Raw genomic sequence first — 21364 nt, 5'->3', positions numbered from 1 at the left:
CACGAGCGCAGCTCCCTGCTGAGTGAGTCGGCGATGGTGTCTTTTATCCCTGCCAGATGAAACGGCACCAGAAACATCCTTTGGGCGACGGCCCAATGCCACAGGTCCTGCGCCTCCTTGGACAGTGCTGGGGACCTGGTTCCGCCCTGTTTCCTGATGTAAAACATGGTGGTGGTGTTGTCGGTGAAGATCCTCACCACCTTGCCCTTGAGGGACGGAAGGAAGGACCTGAGGGCCCAGAACACTGCACGGAGCTCCAGGACGTTGATATGGAGGGACTTCTCCGTCGGGAGCCAAAGGCCTCTCGCGTGCAGATTTTCGGTGTGCGCTCCCCACCCTTCCAGGGAGGCATCCGTGGTCACTGTCTCCTGGTGGTCTGGAAGTCCATGCCCGCCGTCAGATGCGCGCGGGTGCCCCACCACCGGACCGCTCGGCGGAAACTCTCGTCGAGTGTGATCCTCTCCTCGAAGCCGCCTGTCGTTAGGATCCAGCGCGCGTCCAGGAACTCCTGCAACGGGCGCTTCCGGAGCCTGCACATGGGAATGAGGTAGATGCAAGAAGACATCATTCCGAGGAGGGACTTGATGGACCTCACCTTGGCCGCGTCGGAAAACATCCGCTGTACCTTGCCCAGGATGGACCTGGTCCTTTCCTCCGACGGGGAGGCCAGAAGGGACACTGTCGAGCTTTGCTCCCAGAAACAGTGCGTTTTGCGCGGGTACCAGGTGGGACTTGGCGTAGTTCACGGAGAATCCCAGGTCCGTGAGAAGTTGGACGGTCCTTGCCGTGTGCTCCACGGCGAGCTCCCTCGTCTTGGCTCGGATGAGCCAGTCGTCCAGGTAGGGGTAGACGTGGATCCCCTCGCGGCGCAGCTGCGCCGCCACCGGTGCAAGGCACTTGGTGAATACCCTGGGTGCCGACCGTAGTCCGAAGGGGAGGGCTTTGAACTGGTAGTGACGACCTTGGACCACAAACCTGAGGAATTTTCGGTGCCCCTTTAGGATGGGAATATGGAAGTAGGCATCCTCCAAATCCAACGACGACAGGAAGTCTCCTTCCTCCAGCTGACCCAGGACATGCTGGAGGGTGACCATCCGGAACTTCTGCGCCTTGATGAACTTGTTCAGACGTCGCAGGTGTATGATGGGGCGCCATCCTCCTTCACGAGGAAGTATCTTGAGTAAACTCCGGAGCCCCGAAGCCTCTTTGGGACGAGTTCGATGGCGCCCTTCCTGAGCATCGCCCTTACCTCCAGGAGAAGCTGAGGGACGTGAAGCTCTTTCCTGGCCACGGGGGGGACGCGCGGGCACCTTCTTTGAAACTGGAGCGCGTGGCCCCGGGCTAAGGCGTCCAGCACCCAACGGTCGGTGGAGATGGACTCCCACACGCTGACGAAGCTCGCCAGCCGGCCTCCCACTGGGGGGCTTCGGTGGGGGCCCGACCCCACGGCCGGTTCAATCCTGTTTCGACGAGGCTTTGCCGCCTTGACCTCCTTGGCGACGACGGCGGGGTCCGCCAGACTTGCCTCGTCCTCTGTAGGCCTCCTGAGACGACGAGCGGGCCGCTTGACGGTAGGTGGAGAAACCGCCGCCGGAACCTTTGGAGGCGCCCTTGCCTCCGCTGCTCCGAAAGGGCGTCCGTCGTTGCTGCAGAACCCCAAGGGCCCGGGCCGTCTCAGTGTCCGCTTTAATGGCCTGAAGGGAATCGTCCACTGTTTTCCCAAACAGGTTGTTCCCATCGAACGGCATGTCCAGGACTCTGGTCTGTACGTCTTGACGGAAGTCCGTAGCCTTGAGCCATCCACGCCGCCTAAGGCACACGCCGTTGCCCAACTGGCGAAACCCAGTGTCGGCAATGTCCGTCGCAATAGTGATGGCGTGGTCCGATGCCACCTCACCTTCCCGTAGGATCTCCAGGGCATCCGCACTCTTATCGTCCGGTAGGAAGTCCAGCAGGGGAGCCAGTTTGTACCATAGCTCCCTGTCGTAGCGGGCCACGATAGCCAAGGCGTTGGCCGCTTTAATCGTCGTCGCTGCAGACGAGATGACCCTGCGTCCCATGGCGTCCAATTTCTTTCCCTCGTCGTCCGGTGGGGAAGTCGATGTGGAGGCCGCACCCCCCCCCCCGCTTTCTTCCTGGCCGCCGCGGAGACGACGGAGTCCGGGGTAGGCTGCGCCCGGAGGCACAGGGGGGCCGCGTCCAGGACCCGGTACTTCTTCTCGTACCGGTCTCTTCTAGCTGACGTCGTGGAAGGGTTCTTGAGGAGGGCGAGGCCCTCATCCCAAATGTCGTCCAGTAGAGGCACCGCGAGGACCGTCTTCCTCTTGGCCTCGCGCCGTTGATAAAGGAATCCTTCCTTTTTCTTCTCCTCAGGGCAGAGTTGGAAAAGCTCGGATGCCCTGGCGATCATGGAGTGGAACGATCCAATCTCGTCGGGCGGAGAAGCCCTGGTGGGAGGTGACGATGGTAGATCCTCGTCGTATACCTCGTCCGTACCCGTCGCTGCTGTGTCAGTCCCCGTATCATCCCCTCGGGTGGACGGGGAGGAGGGCTGGACGGGGCGCGACGGCTGAAAAGGAGGTGGAGGGTGAATCCTTCTTTTCTTGGGCGGGGGAACACCAGAAGGTCCCGGTTCAGGATCCCCCGACGGGAGAGGTTCCTCCGTCGGCAACGGTAGTCTCGTCCTCATCTCCGAGCATAAGGACTGTATAGCCAACAAAATGGCCGCCTAGTTGTCTTGCGGCGCTGGCGGAGGGGAATCCAACGGGCGATCAGGGGCCCCGTCGGCACCCTCGACGATGTCGTCGTCACCTGCGTCGGGATCCATCCCGACGGGCCGGTCTTCTTCCACGCCAAGGCCGTGGCTTAAGACCTCGATCAGCTCTTCCTCCGAGGTTGAAGCCGAATCTACGACGCCCTGCCCCCCCTTTTTCTTCCCCGCCGGGGATTTCACGGGGGTCCTATCGATGGGCACAAAAGAGGACTCCCTCCGAGGTGGCAGGGAGACTGAGCCCCGAGGTCGCCACCACTGGTGTAGCCTCCACAGGCTGAGCCAGGGCCGCCGCGACAGTTTCGATAGAGGGCTTGGCCGGATGGATTAAGGCCTTCACCACCTTAGGTGCGCTCACCGCCTTATCCTTGAGGGGGGGGGACACTGCCTCGCTCCCCCTCCGATGGGGCCTTCGAGCTCGACCGGGGCCTCTCCAGGAGCTTCGCCGGGTGCTCGCCCTTCCTCTTACCCGACCCAGAGTGTTGGCTCGTGGCTGAAGGTGCCGGGGAGGGTGTGCCCTGCCTGGCGCCCGTAGAGCCCGACCGTTCGGCGCTCCCGGTGCCAGCGGACTTGCGGTGCTTGGCCTTGTGTTGGACCCCCGTCGCCGGGGCGTCCTTAAAGGTCTTAGAAGACCGCTCGGATTTCTTCCTCTTCTTCCCGCCTGATGGGCTCTTCCCTTCCAGCCAGTTGGCGAGACATTGATGGCGGTCCTTCATGGTCCGCTCCGACATATTGCCGCAAAACGCACAGTCCTTCTCCACGTGCGTCTTGTCCTCATGTAAGCAGTAGAGACAAAAGGAGTGTTTGTCTTCCTTAAAGACATTCTGCAGCTGGCATCCAGGGCAGACCCTGAACAGCTTTCCGGGCGTCGAGCTTCCCTTCTCCTGGGCCATGTCCGGGCCTGAGAAGCTTCTGGAGTCCTCCAAAAGCGTAGCTCGACGAAATCTTCACCCTTGAGGGGCGCAGACGAATCCGACACGGGTCCCCGTTGATCGGATGGAGAGTCGGTGGAGCTCAAGGCTCTTTTGACCGAAAAAAACGAAGTTTTGAGAAAAAACGTGAAAAAATAGCACTAACGCTCGAGAGCAATAGCACGAGGATCCCAACACATGAACGTGCGGTAAAAATCTGAAGATGGCTGCCAGAGGCGGTGCTTAGGTAGAGGGCAGTCATTGGCTGTGGTCAGTATGACGCAGAGACCAGTGATTGGTTATTACTACGAAAGACAGATCAGAAACGAAACTGATACTGGGTTTTTTTCTTTACCGAGGATTCCCAGCCTGACGACGGGGAATATTCATGAGCATGTGAATCCATGCCAGACCCCATGCTGGAGAAAAAACACTACACAAATATACTTCAAAAATACACGCTCTTAGTTATCTAAATCAGCAAATACCCCTTTGCGATAATATACAGGCACTACCTACACCCTCAGGTGACTTCAATAGCTAGGGTGCTGTTGACATTAATATGACATGCATTACTTACCGTAATAGCATTTCTGAATATAGTATCTGCTTAGATTCACGTGCTGTGCATATGGTCCGACATCCAGTGGTAACCGCCGAGTATTGCCTCTGGTCTTTCGGGGACCGAAAGGGGACATCGGCATAAGCGTGTCTAACACTATCTCGATCGTGATGTGTAGTATACCCAAAATCTCACATGCCGAGGTCCCTCCGATTGTATTTTTCTGACATGAGGGAGCCCAAGGCTATAGTGAGTTAGCACAAAGAAACAAAGTAGTAAGACGTCCATGTTCCTTCCACCCAGAGCAGGGAGGTAGGGAGGGCGCATGTGAATCCAAGCAGATACAATCATCAGAAATGCTATCACGGTAAGTAATGCAGGTCTTCTGAGGCTTGTTAATCTGCTTAGAATCACATGCTGTACATAGACTAGCGAGCAGTACCCGGAGTTGGAGGTGGGTTGTGAGAAGGAACAGTAGAGAAAAGGTGACTTAGTACTGCTTGTGCCACCTGAGAATCAGACCTAGAATGAGTGTCTAGGCAATTGTGTTTTGTAAAGGTGTGTACAGAACTCCAGGATGCCGCTTTGCAAATGGACTCTAGGGAACATTTGCAATTAATGCTATGGATGCCCCAGTGCCCTGAGCAGAATTTGCTCTAGGCTTGAAGGGCAGTTCTCTTAGCAAGAGGGAAACAGTGTGATGCATTTAACAATCCACCTTGAGATAGCTGATTTAGAGACAGGATCTCCTTCTCTACCAGCCACCACTGAAACGAAAAATTAGTTTGTTTTCCTCAGTGGTTCTTTCCAGGTAGAACATGATTGCCCTGCACACATCTAGTGTGTGTAGGCTTCTTTCGGCCATGCTAGTGTGATTCTGGAAAAAAGATAGGTAGTTCAATTGATTGGTTCACATGGAACTTCAAGATGAATTTAGGGGCAAATCTGGGGTGAGTGCGCATAACTACCTTATCCCTGTGGACTGTAACAAAGGGGTCTAGAACATAAAGTGCCTGTAGTTCGCTAACCCTTCTAATAGAAGTGATAGCCACTAGGAGGGCCGTTTTATAAGTCAGGTCTTTTAGACTTGCTTTATGCATTGGCTGAAAGGGAGATCCCAGGAGTCTGGTTAAAACCACATTTAGATCCCATCTAGGAGCTGGGTGAGAAATAGGAGGATAAATCCTCTTAACTCCTTCCAGAAAGGCCTTAATCACTGGTATCTTCCACCAAAACACCTTTTGTTGTGGTGTAGGCTGAAAGAGCACAGATGAACCCTTAGGGAATTGAAGACCAACCCAGTGTCTAACAGATGGGATAGGTACAGTACAATGTGTGTAGGTGAGCAATCGATGGGATGGACACCCTTGGAATTACACCAGATGACAAAACGTTTCCATTTGCTGGCATAGCAATAACGTGTGTTATGTTTTCTAGCTTCCCCGAGTATGTCCATGCACCTCTAAGGGAGCTGTAGGTGTCCAAACTATGACCTCAGGAGCCACGCTGCTAAGTTCAGAGTTTGTGGGCATGGGTGTAGAGTTCCCCCCCCCTGTCCTGAGACATGTTGTACGGGCAGGGTAGTTTTACTGGTGGGGCGAGGGACATTTCCATTAGATGAGCGAACCAGGGTGGCAGGACTACATGGGGGCCACCAGTATCATGATAACTGGTTCCTGGTGCATCCTGAGCACTATCTCGTTGAAAAGGGAGTCAGTGGGTGGAGCGTTAACACATTTCCCTGACCATGTTATCCAGAGAACGTTCCCCTTGGAGCGGTTCTGGGGGTACCTGGAGGTGTAGTCTTTATTGGGCATTCTCCTGAGTTGCGAACAGGTCGATCTCTGGGAAGCCCCATTCAGCGAAGACGTTGGACACAATGTCTTCGTGCAGACGCCATTCATATTCTACGGGCAGAGGAAAATCTCTGCTGAGCACGTCTGCCAGAAGATTGAGTTCCCCTGGAACATGTTGGGACAAACATACATCTTGTGTCTGCGAGCCCATATCTAAATGTTTTGGGACAGCTTGGATAGCCCTGGAGAGTGAGTGTCTGTTAGCATCAGCAGTCTTCCCTTGTTGTTGCACCTAAAAGGCCTTTAATGCCTTGAACACCGCTAATAGCTCGAGAAAATGTATATGGTTGAACACTGCTTGTGGGGACCACACTCCATGTGATGTCTGCTGAAGCAGGTGAGCCCCCCACCCCGTAACAGATGAGTCTGTCGTGAGAGTGGCTTCCACTGCAGGGGTGGTGAAGGTTTTCCCCTTCAAGAAGTTCTTTGACCACCACTGCAGAGAGCACGAGGACTGGCGAGACAACTACCAGATCTTCCCACTGGCCTGACACCACTGGCTGTTGAGCCACACCTGCATGGGAGGCATGTGCAGCTGCGCGTGGGGAACCAAGTATATGCACGATGCCATCATTCTTAGCAAAAGCATGGCTTTGCGCACCGTCGCCTTCCAACTGCCTACATATTGAGGTATCTGAAAAAGCATGTTCTGAACCCTCGCGTTGGAGGGGACGACGAGGCAGTCTTTCGTCCGGATTAGAGCTCCCAGAAATTGTTTTGACTGGGGACAAGACTGGATTTTTTCTTGTTGATAGAGAACCCCAGACTGAACAGGTGGTCTACGGTGTTTTGGGTGTTCAAAAAACATGCGTCGTACGAGTCCCCGATTATGAGCCAGTCGTCGAGGTAAGGGTAAACCGGGACGGATAACCTGCGCAGGTGTGCTGCAGCTACCGCCAGGACCTTCGTGAACACCCTTGACGTCGAGGTGATGCTGAAGGAGAGTACCTTGAATTGGTAATGCCTGTCCTCCATCATGAACCTTGGATATTTCATGTGCGCTGGCAACATTGAAATATGAAAGTATGCATCTTTCATGTCCAATGTTGCCATGTAGACCCCCTATTTCAACAGTGGGATCACCTCCTGTAGCGTTACCATGCAAACCTTTTGAGGTTTTATGAACTTGCTCGGTGGGCGCAGGTCTAGACCAGGGCGCATGGTGAGGTCCTTTTTGGGTACAAGGAAGTACACTGAATAAATAACCTTATTTACCTGAATAGGGACGGCTTCTATGGCGTCCTTTCCCAGCAGCACTTCCACCTCTTGATTCAGGATCTCCAGATGGTCCGGTGAAAGGCGCCCTGAGCGCGGGGGTCTGAATTGTGGAGATCGGGCGAATTCCACGCAGTACCCGTGGGGCGACCGTCTTTATTACCCACTGGTCTGAAGTTATCCCCTCCCATGCCGTGATGAAAGATGTTAAGCGCCCCCAGATGGGGTGACATGGGAGGGGTTTCGTACAAGCAACAGCCTAACACGTTTCGAGCCTTCCACGGCTTTTCATCGGAGGCTTAATAGGGCTGGAGCCTGAAATTTAAGCTGAAGGGACAATGCCCAAAACGTACTCTGAAGGCTTCGCAATTGCGGTTAAAGCTGGTCGTCTGTCTAGACAGACTGAAAAATCAATGCGCATTTACCTTCACTGTAAATGCCCTGATAAGTATCCATCTGGACGATGTCTTCATGATGGACGTTGACAGAGGGCTGATCTTCTTGGCATTGTGAAGCAGATTGAAGATTAGGTTCTCCACAAGATCTTTTCGGGGAAGGGTGTTCAGAAAAATTGATAATCTTTTCAAGACGGTCCATACCCTTCAAATTTCTCCCTTGTCCATTTAGAGGGACCAGAAGGGCCTACGGGTGGAAAAGCGTAGTCTTCCGCCCTTTGGCGCCGAAAATTGTCTCAGGGTGTTGGAAAGAGGCTCTTGACTGTCCTCATAGGTATTGCGAGAATCGGGGCACCATGGCGTATTTAAAGATTTGTCCGCAGCCTGCCCCATGTTTTTCGACGGAACGGACATAAGCCCAACCGTCGAAGTAATTCTTGCGATACTGTGTTCTATTACCGCCGAATTGGCGTTAGTGGGTCCAAAGGTCTATCGGTAGACTTACCACCTACCGTGGCGTTAGAGGGCCTAGCGGTCGGTTTTTCGCCTTGAGGCCTAGTCGTAATTTTTGGGCCTACCGGGCCTTTCGGGACCATTGGATTTCCGTGCTTTGACATGCAAACCGGATTTAAGGGTAGCACCCTTGTTTGTTTTGGAATGCCCAGTCGCTAGAAGCTGCTGCGGATGCAGGGAAGGCTGTTGATCTGAACGATCAGAGGAATCCGCCGAAATTTGACAGCCCTGCTGGCGCTTTCACCTTTTTCGACATACCCGTCAAAATAGGTGTAGGGGTTGTGTGTTTAATGTAATGCGCTTGTACGCCCCTGTTGCTGGGTGTTGTCCCTGAAGCGAGACCAGAGTCAGGCCTTGAAGGGTCTGGGACGGTCGTGGCACCTAGAAGTGTCCGCCTCAAGGTCTATCCAATCCGCAACGGAAGTTTGGTCATCGCGGTGCCCTTGTCACTTTCAGCGGGTGTGGTGGTGGGAGGGGGGGGGGGGGTGTAAGAGGGTTCCACCCGTTTCATACCGTACGCGGCCTACTGCTTTACACTGCGCTCCTTAAAGGTCTTAGGCCGAAGGAGTATACAAGCCGCACCCCGTTTCTCGTTGTGATCTAAGGGGAGACGGAATTTGCACGTCCTGTGTTAGTCCTTCCAAGGGTATACACTTGGGGCAGAACCTAAAAGGAGTCCTTTCCATAGCAAAAGGGAAAGATGACTATACCTAGAGGGTAAAGAGGGGGAAAGTGGAAAGACATAACGGAAATATGGCCACCCCGACCCCACTCTCCCTACTGTAAAGGCCGGCCAGGTGGATTCTTCAGCCGCCAGATCTTAGGCGCCGAAATCCACTGCCGTAGACAAGTTCCCTGCAGTCTTCTTCGAAGTTGTTCTTGCCGTCGAAATGACTTAAGGGGGAATAACCGGCAAGTCGGTTTAGAATAAACAATGTCTCTTACGCAAGAGCTCTGCTATAGGGGGACCAGTTATCTGGGCGGAAAAAAAAAATCTGAGGGACCTCGGCGCGTGAGGGATTTTGGGTACATTACACGCCACGATAGGAATAGTGTTAGACACGCCTATGCCAACGTCCCCTTTTGGCCCCGAAAGACACGCAATACTCAGCGTTTATCACTGGATGTCAGACCATATGCACAGCATGTGATTCTAAGCAGATTAACAAGCATCAGAAAAAAATGTTACATGAGAAACTAGACAAAGGGGATACTAGGTAACCCCTCCAACACTCTATTGTAATATAGTGTGTGCTGGGTCGAGTAAGTTATAATGGTAAGTAAAGTACATTTCGCTTTACTGCTCAGGGAAACAGTAGTTTATCCCAGAGAAGGTATTTAAACCTCTGGGAAATTTGGAAGACTTCCCTGCGTCACTGCACTGAAAGTGCTGTGTGAATGTAAACGGGGATGCCTATGGAGTTTGTCAGACTCCACAACCAAAAGAGAAAGAGAATCACATTAAAATACGAAAGTGGGAAAAAGGGTGTCTACCCAGGTTAAAAAAAATCAAGTTCTCAAAATCCAGCAAAGTTGCTGGGGGTCTTTAAGGTAGAGGGAATTGGCACATTTCTGAGAATTCTCCCCAACAAGAGGACTGCTGCAACTCTTGGACCATTGGTTTGCCCGGTGAAGCCAAGATTTCGTTTTGATTAGAGAAGCCCTGCAATGACAACTTCTCGACTTGTGTTGGTGGGACTGTTAGGCAGAATTGCATGCAGTACCCTCTGGGACCACCACATACAATTAGGATTACAGGTGTAAGCAAAAAACAACCTTTGGTATAAGTCTGTACTACTCAGTTTTGTGGTAGCGTGCTGAGCAGCCAGGCTCATCTGAACAGGGAATGTGAGCAGTACAAGAAACTACACAGAGGTTTTACTATTACAGTGGTACAAGTAGACACTTACGCTCAAGGTTTCTTGGTAAACACTTATAAATGTATAGCACAATCATTTAAAAAACATTGACTAGAAGGAGGCAACTTAAAACATTGACTAGAAGGAGGCAACTTATACACAAATATACTTCAACACAAAACCAATAAGTTTCTGACGAATTTAAGCTCCCCTGAAATAGGAGCCAATGGGCATTTCAATCACTTTGAATGGGAAGGTAAAGGCACACGTTAATAGAATAGATCCCAAATACTTTCTCAGGCAGTGCAAATAGTTATAGTTGACTAGAGGACTCGATTCAGTTCAATAGGCACAGGCCAAAGTCAATGGACTAATGTCTTGGATAGAAAAGAGCAGTTCTTGAAGTACACAGTAAAGTCTTTGCCAAAGTTCACAAAAGTAGTTTGTATGAAAAGGAGTCATTTGTTGGGTCACAAGCTGATTAGGCCTGCAAGTTGGGAAAGTTTCACGAACTTTCACCGCAAGAGCGGCATTCATTCAATCAGGTTGGCACAGTACCTTAGTATGAAGCAAAAGATGCAACTGAAGACATTGGGTTCCTGGCAGTTCTTGCGGATCTCGCCGTTCCCGAGCCTCAGTCGTGGGGACAAGAGGGAGGACATCGGGGGACTGCTGCACTGCACGGGATCGTCGGAAAACGCAAACAAAAGGGAGTCACTTCAGTTCCAGTAGCTGTTCTTCAAGCACACAAGCTGGTGTCCTTCTACCTGGTTAATCCTAACCAGCGTTGAGAATGTTATCCAGGTGGTTTACGAGTTGATTGGTCCCACCAACTCCGAGGAAGAAGTCGTCCTTGAAGGGCTTCTCTGTCGAGAGGAACTTGGCAATTCGGACTTGCAGCAGGGCTTCACTGGGCAAACCAACGGTCCAGTAGTTGCAGCAGCCGTCCTTCCAGCTTGTCTTCGGTTCTTTCGTTCCAGTGGTCGACTCTGCTTTCCAGTCCAAGAGACTCGCCTTTTAAACAGTTCTCTCTTTCATTCCAGCCTAGCTGCCACTCACCCAGCAGGGTGGCTGTCCTTGCCGGACAGTCAGACAGCCAATCATGGCAGAGTGCATTTGGGTCTCCTAGGAGATTAAGCACAGGGTGTTTCGGGCACCTCCCTCACTTCCTGCCCTCCCCAGACACTCAGACACCAAAAGCAGTCTTCAGTTCTGAAGCCCAGCAAAGGCATAGAAACAAAGGGACCAAACCTAGTTTGGCACGCAGAGACAAATACTAGAAGGTCCTTTTCAAAAAGAAATAGCAAAAAAAGAAGACCAGGACCTGTTTGAACAAAGGGGCTTAAGGCGCTATCTTGAAAAACATGGCTCCCGCAATTTTTAGCTACCAGTGTTCGCGGTCGGGAAAAATCATGGTAGTTTGTTGTAAAATCACTGCCACCAGCCATTTCGATAGAAAAGGGTAACATTTGACTGCTACATGAGTTTCTAGACACAGGGGATACTAGGTAACCCCTCCAGCACTCTGTAGGAAGATAGTGTGTGCTGGGTCTAGGAATTTAAAAAGACTAGTAAAGTCAATTTAAGCTTACATTCTATGGGAAACTAGTTTATCCCAGAGAAGGTATTTAAACCTTTGGGAAGTCTAAAAGGACATCCTTGTGTCATTGCACTGAGGGTGCTGTGTAACACATGAAAAGATGCCTATGGAGTTTTTAAAACTCCATAATCAAAAACACACAAGAGTAAAACATCAAAATACGAAAGTGGGAAAAAAAGGCCGCACTCTTTCCAGGTAAAAAAATCAAGTCCTCAAAATCCAGGAAAGTTGCTGGGGGTCTAAGGTAAAGGGAATTAGTACATTTGAGCATTCTCCCCAACATCCCCCAATGCAAAGCCAATTAACCCTTTCCTGGAGGAAAGGTAAACCACAGACAGAGGGAAGAAGTCTTTCATGTAGCCAGGCCAGCCAATGTTACGTTAACTAAAGTCTAGGTGAGCTGGAGCACTTCTTACAGGTGAGTAAAAGTCTTGCAATGTTTTAGAAGTCTTTGTAGAAAAAGTAGAATCAATGTAGGGCCACAAGCTGGGAGGCTTGTGAGGGGCAAAGCTGTAAGCAACTCTGCACGGTCAATCAAGACAAGTCTCAACTGAGAACAAGTAAGGCTACACCACAAGAGGTAAGTTCTTTTCGACTTTACAGTACCTTTGGTTAGAAGAAATGGTTCCAGCTGGCTTCTGTTCCTGTACAGCTCTGCAGATCCTGTTGTTCCTGAGCCTCAGACATGGGGACAAGAGGGAGGACATCTGGGGACTCCTGCTCTGCAATGGGAAAGGTCAGCGGCAGCAAGGGACAAACTTCAATTCAGCAGTTCTTCAGTGTTTCAGCTCCTCGCGCCGGACAGCAAATGGCAACACCGCGGTTCTTGGATACCACGTTTGACTTTCCTTGTATCTGGGGTCCAGCACTCTGTTGAGGTGGCTCAGGCTTGGTCAGTCCTGCTTCAGGGAAGTTGGAGGATCTTACTGGCGCTTGGGTCTGAATTATAAGCGATCCACTCGATTTGTTGTTCCTCTCGCTGGCACTTCGGTTCCAGCAGCAGAAGTACAGCCAGCTGCGAGAGGATGTCCAAACTAGTTCACTTTGGAGTTGATTGGTCCGACCAACTCAAGGGGAGAATTAGTCCATGCAGGGCTTCTCTAGTCGAAACTAATTTGGAGCTTCAGCACAGCAGCAGGGCTTCACCGGGCAAACCAACGGGCTAGGAGTTGCAGCATGCGTCTCTTCCAAGTTCTTCTTTGGATTCCTTCGTCCAGTGGCTGACTGCCTTCCAAGCCAAAACCTTGCCTTTTATGCAGGTTTCTCCCATTCATTCCAGCTTAGCTGTCAATCACACAGCAGGGTGGCTGTTCTTGCCGGACAGCCAGCCGGGCAATCACCTTTGGGTGCATTTCTGTAACCGAGGGGATAAAGCACAGGGAGTTTCGGGCGCCTCACTCACTTCCTGCCCCTGCCAGACATACTGGAGCCAGAGGTGGGCTTCACTCGTGAATCCCTGCCAAAGACACAACAAACAAACTGACCAAACCTGGTTAGGCGCGCAGAGTAAATCTCAAGAAGGACCTTTTCAGCAAGAAATGGTGAAAAAAAAACAGGGCCATTTTGACAAAATGGGCACCTATGGGTACTTTACTGCAGCTGCGAACGCCGCCCACGGTAAAAACACCCGATGGTAGTTAACAGTAAACCACTGCCACCAGCCATGAAATGTAGAAAGGTTAACAAAAATGTTACAGGAAAAAGTACACAAAGGGGATACTAAGTAACTCCTCCAGCACCATATGGTAAGATAGTGTGTGCTGGGTCCAGAAAGTTACAACATGCAAGTAAAGTTAATTTCACTTCACTGCTTTTGGAAAGAGTTTCACTAAAAGAAGATATTTAAACCTTTGGGAAATCTAAGACTTCTCTGTGCCTCTGCACTGAAGGTGCTGTGTGTCACAATGCAAAGATGCCACCTATGGAGTTTGTCAGACTCCAAAACCAAAAATAACTGTTCAAATCACAGAAAAATGCATGAGTGGGGAAAATGTCTCACTCTCTACAGGTTAAAAATATTAATAGTTACTCAACGTAGTGACTAACATACTCTTAGTCCATAGTCCCCTTTCCTCCATATTGTATGGGCGTCCCTCGCAAGGGACGAGAGACAACCTTTTTCACCAGTACAATCTTCTTCCCCTTTAAATTTAGAGCCGTGGCCCTGGGAGCATGCGCTCACCTGCCTCCGCCCATCGGCGGCACTCCTCAGTCCCCATGGATGCGTTGACAATATTCAGAATTGCCTAATGACACTAGTATAATTAGGGGGAGGATGGTGGGATGTATGGAGGAAAGGGGACTATGGACTAAGTACATTAGTCAATACGGTGAGGTACTATTAATTACTCTTACGTTCGCGTCCCCTATCCTCCATAAGGTATGGGCAATTACAACTGAATGTAGCCCCAGGGTGGAGAGTAGACCCTCCTTAAGAAAACCGGTCTTAGTACCGCCTGCGTGAAAGCCGCGTTTTAGCGAGAGGCAGCGTCCAAACAGTAGTGCTTACAGAAAGCCGAAGGGGTGGACCAGGTAGCCGCCCTGTTGATGACCTGCCACAGCACATGCCGCTGGAATGCAATGGCCTTGGCTCCGACCGCATGGGCATCCAAGTTAACTGGCACCAGCTTGTGTTGCCCCTCATAAGCCTCCTCGACCATTCACCTTGCTATGCATGCCTTAGAAGCCTGATAATCGAGCCTTGACCCACCGAAAGTGACAAACAGGGTGTCCGACTTGCGGAAGTCCTTGGTCCTGTTCAGGTAGTATTTCAGAGAGTCTGATGTCCAGACCGTGCAAGAGCCTCCAAGGCTCGTCCTTGGAGTCTGCGAAGAATGTGGGTAAGACAATCTCCTCGTTGTAATGGAAGGAGGAGGTCACCTTGAGTAGGAACGCAGGGTGCGTTTGCAGGACCACCTTGTCCTTGTGGAAATTGGTGTAGGCTCTGATGCCACCAGAGCCTGAATCTCGCCGACTCTGTGAGCGGAGGTGATGCTCACGAGTAGAGCTGTCTTTATGGTGACCAGCCTGATGTCCGCGGACGCCATTCGCTCGAAAGGTTTGAGCGCCAAGGTGCCCAACACAACATTGAGGTCCCAGGCAGGGTGTGGGTTCTTTATAGGCGGGTAGAGTGTGGAGGCCTGCCATATGTCACTTGACCACTGGGTTGGAAGAGAAGAGGCCCTCCTCCGAATTCCTGTAAGCCCCTATGGCTGCCAGATAGTGTAGCATGTGTCCACCTGTACGCCAGAGTGGGCGAGGTGTGCTGAGAAGGAGAGCATGTCGTCCAAGGTGCACCTTAGATTCGGCCCAATGACAGAATCTAGACCATTTACTCCTATATTGGCTCCTAGCAGCCTTGCTTCTAGCACCCTGAATGATCTGTAGGTTAGCATGAGAGAGGTTAAAGTGTTTCAACGTGAACTGCTCAGGGACCAGGCTGCGAGGAACGGGGTGGAGTACTCTGCAGGAGTACTCTGCAGGCCTGCTGGGCCAGGTTAGGGGCCGGGCCCAGCGGGACGTGAATGGGTGGTCAGTCCGATAGGCTGGGTAGATCGGAGAACCACGGTCTCGCCGGTCACCATGGGGCCATCTAAATGATGCTGAGGGGACTAGATTCCTTTACCTTGCGGATCACCCTGTGGACGACCTTCTGGCATTTCCGGTTGTCCCCGGAGGCAGACCAATCCACTTAGGGATGCCCCCACCTGAGGAAGATCTCCTTCAGTACCAGGTCGTTCAATTGCCACTCGTAATTGTCCGCCAGTAGTCTGCCGAGCCTGTCTGCCTCCAGGTTTGACTCCCCGGGAGGTGGACTGCGGTGAGGTAGATCTTGTACTCCAGTGCCCGCTCCCACATGCTGACAGCTAGATTGCACAGTGGGAGGGGCGTGGGGGGGGATCTGGTACCCCCCCTGCTTGTTGACATAGTACATGCTGGTGAAGTGGTCAGTCTGGAAAAGAACTGCCTTGCCCTCTATTGGAGGGAGAAAGGCCCTGAGAGCCAGCCATATGGCCTTCAATTACAGCCAATTGATGTGGGACTCCTGCTGAGTCCAGACACCATGGAGGCTGTGGCTGTCCAGAGTGGCTCCTCAGCCCTCTAGGGAAGAGTCTGTAGTAACGGTGACCTGAGGGGCCGGCTGCCAGAAGGGCTTGCCCTGCCGCAGGTTTAAGTCCGGACCACCACATGAGGTCTGGGTGGAGAAAGGGAGGAATGTCGACTGACTGCTTGGGAGCCCTTCTGGTTCCATGAGGCTGCTAAGCTGCTAAGTGCAGCTAAAATCATCTTGAGCCTTGTGTGGGGTACGGACAACAGGACTGCTGCCATTATACCCAAAAGATGTTAGTACCACCAGGGCAAGGTCACTGCCCTGGAGAGGAAGGGAGAGGTGGCTTTCTTGATGGCCGTTATCTTGTCCTACGAGGGAAAGACTGAGCTCTTGTCCCAGATGAGGCACAGGAAGGCCAGGGTCTGCATGGGTTGCAGCGGAGACTTCTTGAGATTGTTGGGGCGGATTCTCAGAAATGTGCTAATTACCTTCTACCTTAGAGACCCCCAGCTCTTTTTGCTGGACTTTAAAATTACATGAGAAAAAAGTCCTAAAGTGATTTATTCTACGTTTCTCTTTTGACGTTGGAGTCAAACACCATAAGCATCTTTACAATTTGACATACAGCACCTTCAGTACAGTAACACAGGGAAGTCTTAGATTTCCCAAATGTTTAAATACCTTCTCTTCGTGAAACTACGGTTTCCAAAAGCAGTAAAGTGAAATTGACTCGCTGTTCCTGAGCCTCAGTCGTGGAGACAAGGGGGAGGACATCGGGGGACTCCTGCACTGCACGGGGACTGGTCACAAAGCTGGCAAACTGGCAATTCTTCAATTCTAGTAGCTGTCTTCAAGCACACAAACGGGTGTCCTTCTCCCTGGCTATTCGGTTTTCTTCAGCACACTGAGGAAAATACAACCAGCTCTGAGAATGGTATTCAGGTGGCTTACGAGTTGGTCGTTAGGGAGAATTCTCATGAATGTGCTTATTCCTTTCACCTTAGAGAGCCCCAGCAACTGTGCTGGACTTTGAGGACTTGATTTTTTTTTTACCTGGAAAGAGTGAGCTTTTTTCCCCACTCTTTCATGCATTTTGATGTGTGCTTTACTCTTGTGTTCTTTGATTATGGTGTTTTAGATAACTCCATAGGCATCTTTTCATGTGTGTTACACAGCACCCTCAGTGCAGTGACACAGGGATGTCTTTTAGACAGCCCAAATGTTTAAATACCTTCTCTGGGATAAACTACAGTTTCCCAGAGAATGTAAAGTGAAATTGACTTTACTAGTCTTTCCAAATTCCTAGACCGAGTACACACCATCTTACAATGGAGTGCTGGAGGGGTTACATAGTATCCCCTATGTCCAGAAACTCATGTAGCAGTCAAATGCTACCCTTTCCTATTGAAAAGGCTGGTGGCAGTGGTTTTAAAACGAACTACCAGGATTTTTCCTGACCGCGAACACCAGTAGCTAAAAATCACAGGAGCCATGTTATTCAAGTTGGTGCTTTAAGCCCCTTTGTTTAAACAGGTCCCGGTCGTCTTTTTTCACCGTTTCTTTTTGGAAAGGTCCTTCTAGTGTTTGTCTCTGCGTACCAAACCAAGTTTGGTCCCTTTATGTGTATGCCTTTGGCAGGCTTCAGGACTGAAGACCGCCTCTGGTGCCCCAGTGTCTGAGGTGGGCAGTAAGTGAGGGAGGTGCCCAAAACTCCCTGTGCTTAGTCTCCTAGGAGACCAAAATGCACTCTGGCGCGATTGGCTGGCTGGGTGACTGTCCAGAAAGGACAGTCACCCTCCTGGGTGAGTGGGAGCCAGGCTGGAATGAATGGGAGAGAACTGTATAAAAGGTGAGTCTCTTGGCTTGGAAGGCAGTAGACCACTGGAACGAAAGAACCAACGATGGGCTTGAAGAGGACGGCTGCTGCAACTCCTGAACCATTGGTTTACCCTGTGAAGCCCTGCTGCAGGTCCGAATCGCCAAGTTCATCTCGACAGAGAAGCCCTGCAAGGACGACTTCTCCCTCTGAGTTGGTGGGACCAATCAACTCGACCCGTAAGCCACCTAGATACCTTTCTCTGAGCAGGTTGTATTTTCCTGAGAGTGCTGCAGGAAACCGAATAACCAGGGCGAGGGACACCAGTTTGTGTGCTTTACCATAGCTATCTGAATGTACGATTTGCCAGCTTTGTGACCAGTCCCTGTGCAGTTGTCCCCACGGCGGAGGCTCAGGAACATTGAGATATGCAGAATCTGCCAGGAACAAACTTCAGCTGCATCTTTTTCTTCAATGTAAGGTACTATGAAAACCCGACCAAGAGAACTTACGTCTCACTGCGAAAGTGCTTGAAACTGTGGCAACTTTCAGGCCTAGTCAGCTTGTAACCCAACATATGAACCTTTCTTTTACGAACTACTTCTGAGAACTTTGGCAAAGACTTTTCCATTTAACTACCAGAACTGCTTTATCCTATGCAAGATTTTAGCCCATTGACTTTGGCCTACCCAATTGCATTTAATTGGCTCCTCTGGTCGACTCAAAGTATTTGCACTGTCTAAGAGTAACTGTAATATTATTTTTATTAACCTATGCCTTTTTGCTCCTCCTTCAAAGTAGTTTAAATGCCTCAGACCTGTACTGTGTAAAGTACTGAAGTATATTTGTGATATAGATTGCTCCCTCCTAGTTAATGTTTTATAACTGACTGAAATAAATTAATAAGTATTTTACCAAGAAACGGAGTATAGGAGTCTATTTGAATACTTGCGATTGTAAACCTCTGTGTAACATCACTACAGCTCCCATTCCCCTCTTGAGATAAGCCTGGCTGCTCAGCAACGCTACCAAAACTGTAGTACAGACTTATACCACAGGTTGGTTTTACTTACACCGGTAGTCCTAGTTGTGTGTAGTGGTCCCAAAGGGTACTGCATACAAACATTCCCTAACATCCCAGGGCAGTGCAGGAGTCCCACAACATATTCCCTCTTGTCCCCACGACTGAGGCTCAGGAACAGCGAGATCTGCAGGCACTGCCAGGACAGAAGTCTTCATCTGCATCTTTTTCATCATTTGGAAGGTACTGTGAAACGAGAGTACTTACCGCTTGCAGTGAAAGTGTTTGAAACTTTTGCAACTAGCAGGCCTAATCAACTTGTGACCCAACATATAATTCTTCTTGTTACAAACGACTTCTGAGAACTTCTACAGAGACTTTACAGTTTACTTACCAGAACCGTGTTATCATATGGAAGACTTTAAGCCCCTTGACTTTGGCCTATCTTATCAAATTGACTCTTCTGGTTAACTCAAAGTATCTGCACTGTCTAAGAAACTTGGAATTCTTTTATGTTCTGAACCTATTCCTTTTTGCTCCTCCTTCAAAGTATTCTGAATGCCATTTTGCTCCTCCTTCAAAGTAGTGTGAATGCCTCAGAAACTTAGTGAGTATAGTACTGAAGTATATTTGTGTAAAATGTTTAACTGCCTCCTTCTAGTGAATGTTTTATAACTGACTGTTGAATAAATTAAGTGTTTAACCATGAAACCCTGGAAGTAAGAGTCTATTTGAACACCTGTGATTGTAGACCCCTGTGTAACATTACAGCTCACATTCCCTCTTGAGATCAGCCTGGCTGCTCAGCTGCGCTACCAAAAACTGTGTAGTACAGACTTATACCAAAGGTCGGTTTTGCTTACACCTGTAGTCATAGTTGTGTGTAGTGGTCACGAAGGGTACGGCATACAAACTCTGCCCAACAGGTGGCTGTGCCCCGGACAACAACTCAAAAATGCAAGCTCAGAACAATATCTCTGTGGTGATAAAATGCACAGTGGTGGCACAAAACAAGAGCCAAATTGAAAGATGCAAGATCACAAGATGTCTTCTGTAAGGTTGCATGCAAAGCAATTATCAATATTTTTATAAATTTGTCAAAGCTTACTTTTTGCCGAGAACTTATTTTCTTTCCTCGTACGACCACTCTTCTTTAGGCAACCGTCACATACAAAACTGGAAGAAAGATGCAGACCTCATGTTACAGCAGGTCTCTTGGGAAAGCAACAGCCAGAGTAGTGGAGATGGTTAGTGGAGTGGTAAGAATAAGAAGAGTCAATGGATTGTGCAAGTAAGCTAGATGGTGGAGTGGGAGCAGCCCGTTGAGGGAGAGTGCTCAGTGGGAGGTAGTGTACGTGGTGAGGTGGGAAAGTGGTTTTGGGGGAAGGAGGAGGGTTGATGGAGGGCACTCAAGGGAAGTGACGCATTATTGCAAAGGGCTTTGCAGGGGATTAAATAAAGGGTAAGAGGGCAAAGGCATAGTAGGGATGAGAAAGAAGGATGAAGAAATGGTGTGGACAGTTGGCAGGAGGGAGGGGTTGAGCGAGAGGGCTGGTGGGAGAGTAGGCATAAGTTAAGATGTTAACTACGATAGAAATTGGGGGTAGGAGGGACGTAGGAACGAGGAGATGGAAGCCTTACCCTGTTGGCCAAATAGTGTCATTGTGAAGCACACAGATCTGATGCATCTTCCGGCTGCACTCCGTACATTCAACATAGCTGCAGAGGTAAGAAAGATGGTTAACAGACATGAATTTAATCTGGCACGCTGCTCCTGTTCATTAGAACATTGAAATAATGCAATATTGTAGAGTTCAGACATCACTGCAGCCAGATACCAGCTATCCGTAAGTGCTTCAACGACCAACACCAGCAAAGCATGCCCTGTACACAACCTCCCACTTCCCTTAGAGAGAGCCCAGAAGCACACATCACTTACAGTTCAGGGTCCAGGGTGTCATTCTTGCGCTTGGAAAACTGCTCCTTGCCAATAGTCCTGAAGGCAAAAAGAAAAAAATTACATTAAACTATTTGTCTGCCCATACATTGGTAATCAAAATAGTTTAGTAATTGTTGGATCACACAGTCAAACCAATCACTTAATCCACAGCCTTGGGAAAGCCCAGGAGGAAAAGACAACCACTTCCCAGTTTAAAATACTGGTCATCTATGCCACCTCACAGGCCTGTGTGTCGGACTCAAAGAAGCCTACCGTTGAGTCAGGCAGGCAATCCAAGCAAACCATAGACATTCTCAGCACCAAACGTGAAAATAATTTCAAGTCTCCTATTCGGTCCGTTGGGTAAGATTTTCACTTTAGAGCCAAATCTAGCTCACTTTTGAGAAGCCAAGAACTTTTTGCTGGACTGGCCGATTATTTTTCCCTATACCTCATTGAGTGGGAATTTTTTTCTACACTCACAGATCCAGTTATTCTTTTTATGGGTGTCATTTTTAAGACTCTCCATAGTGTCCTTTTAATTGCATCATCTTTGACAACTTTTGGTATATAGCCTTTTATTGTCACAGGGTTGCCTTGTGGGGCTCCCCTTTTACTTTCTCTGGATAACCTTGTGAGAACTACATTTCCCAAGGGAAGAAAGGATATTTCTATCCCTTCTACATGGTTTACGTGAAACCAGCACACCCCACCTTATGTGGTGTGCTGGGGAGAAACGATGTATCCCCGTTCTCACACAGACTAACTATTCTGTGAATTGGCAAGCTTACCTTAAATGGCTTGTGGCAGTGAACATTTTTACTAATTCAGTGTACCTGTACCGCAAGCAGCTTTC

The 21364-nt window shown here is 49.9% G+C and overlaps 1 protein-coding gene across 9 annotated transcripts in view; it reads right to left on the bottom strand.

Moving 5' to 3' along the window:
* The window catches only part of EP300 (E1A binding protein p300), a 744806-nt gene that overhangs the window by 158533 nt on the left and 564909 nt on the right, over window positions 1-21364 (bottom strand). For all 9 annotated transcript variants that reach the window (XM_069654423.1, XM_069654428.1, XM_069654427.1 and 6 more), the window contains 3 exons: window positions 20509-20565; window positions 20211-20288; window positions 19678-19745 (listed from right to left, as the gene is read on the bottom strand). In XM_069654423.1, the coding sequence (XP_069510524.1) occupies window positions 19678-19745; window positions 20211-20288; window positions 20509-20565 (203 nt within the window). The remainder of the gene's footprint in view (window positions 1-19677; window positions 19746-20210; window positions 20289-20508; window positions 20566-21364) is intronic.

This window comes from Ambystoma mexicanum, chromosome 3q (assembly GCF_040938575.1).
Source record: "Ambystoma mexicanum isolate Mex_15411 chromosome 3q, UKY_AmexF1_1, whole genome shotgun sequence".
NCBI classification, from domain to species: domain Eukaryota; kingdom Metazoa; phylum Chordata; class Amphibia; order Caudata; family Ambystomatidae; genus Ambystoma; species Ambystoma mexicanum.
This window is presented reverse-complemented; position numbering and strand designations above follow the sequence as displayed.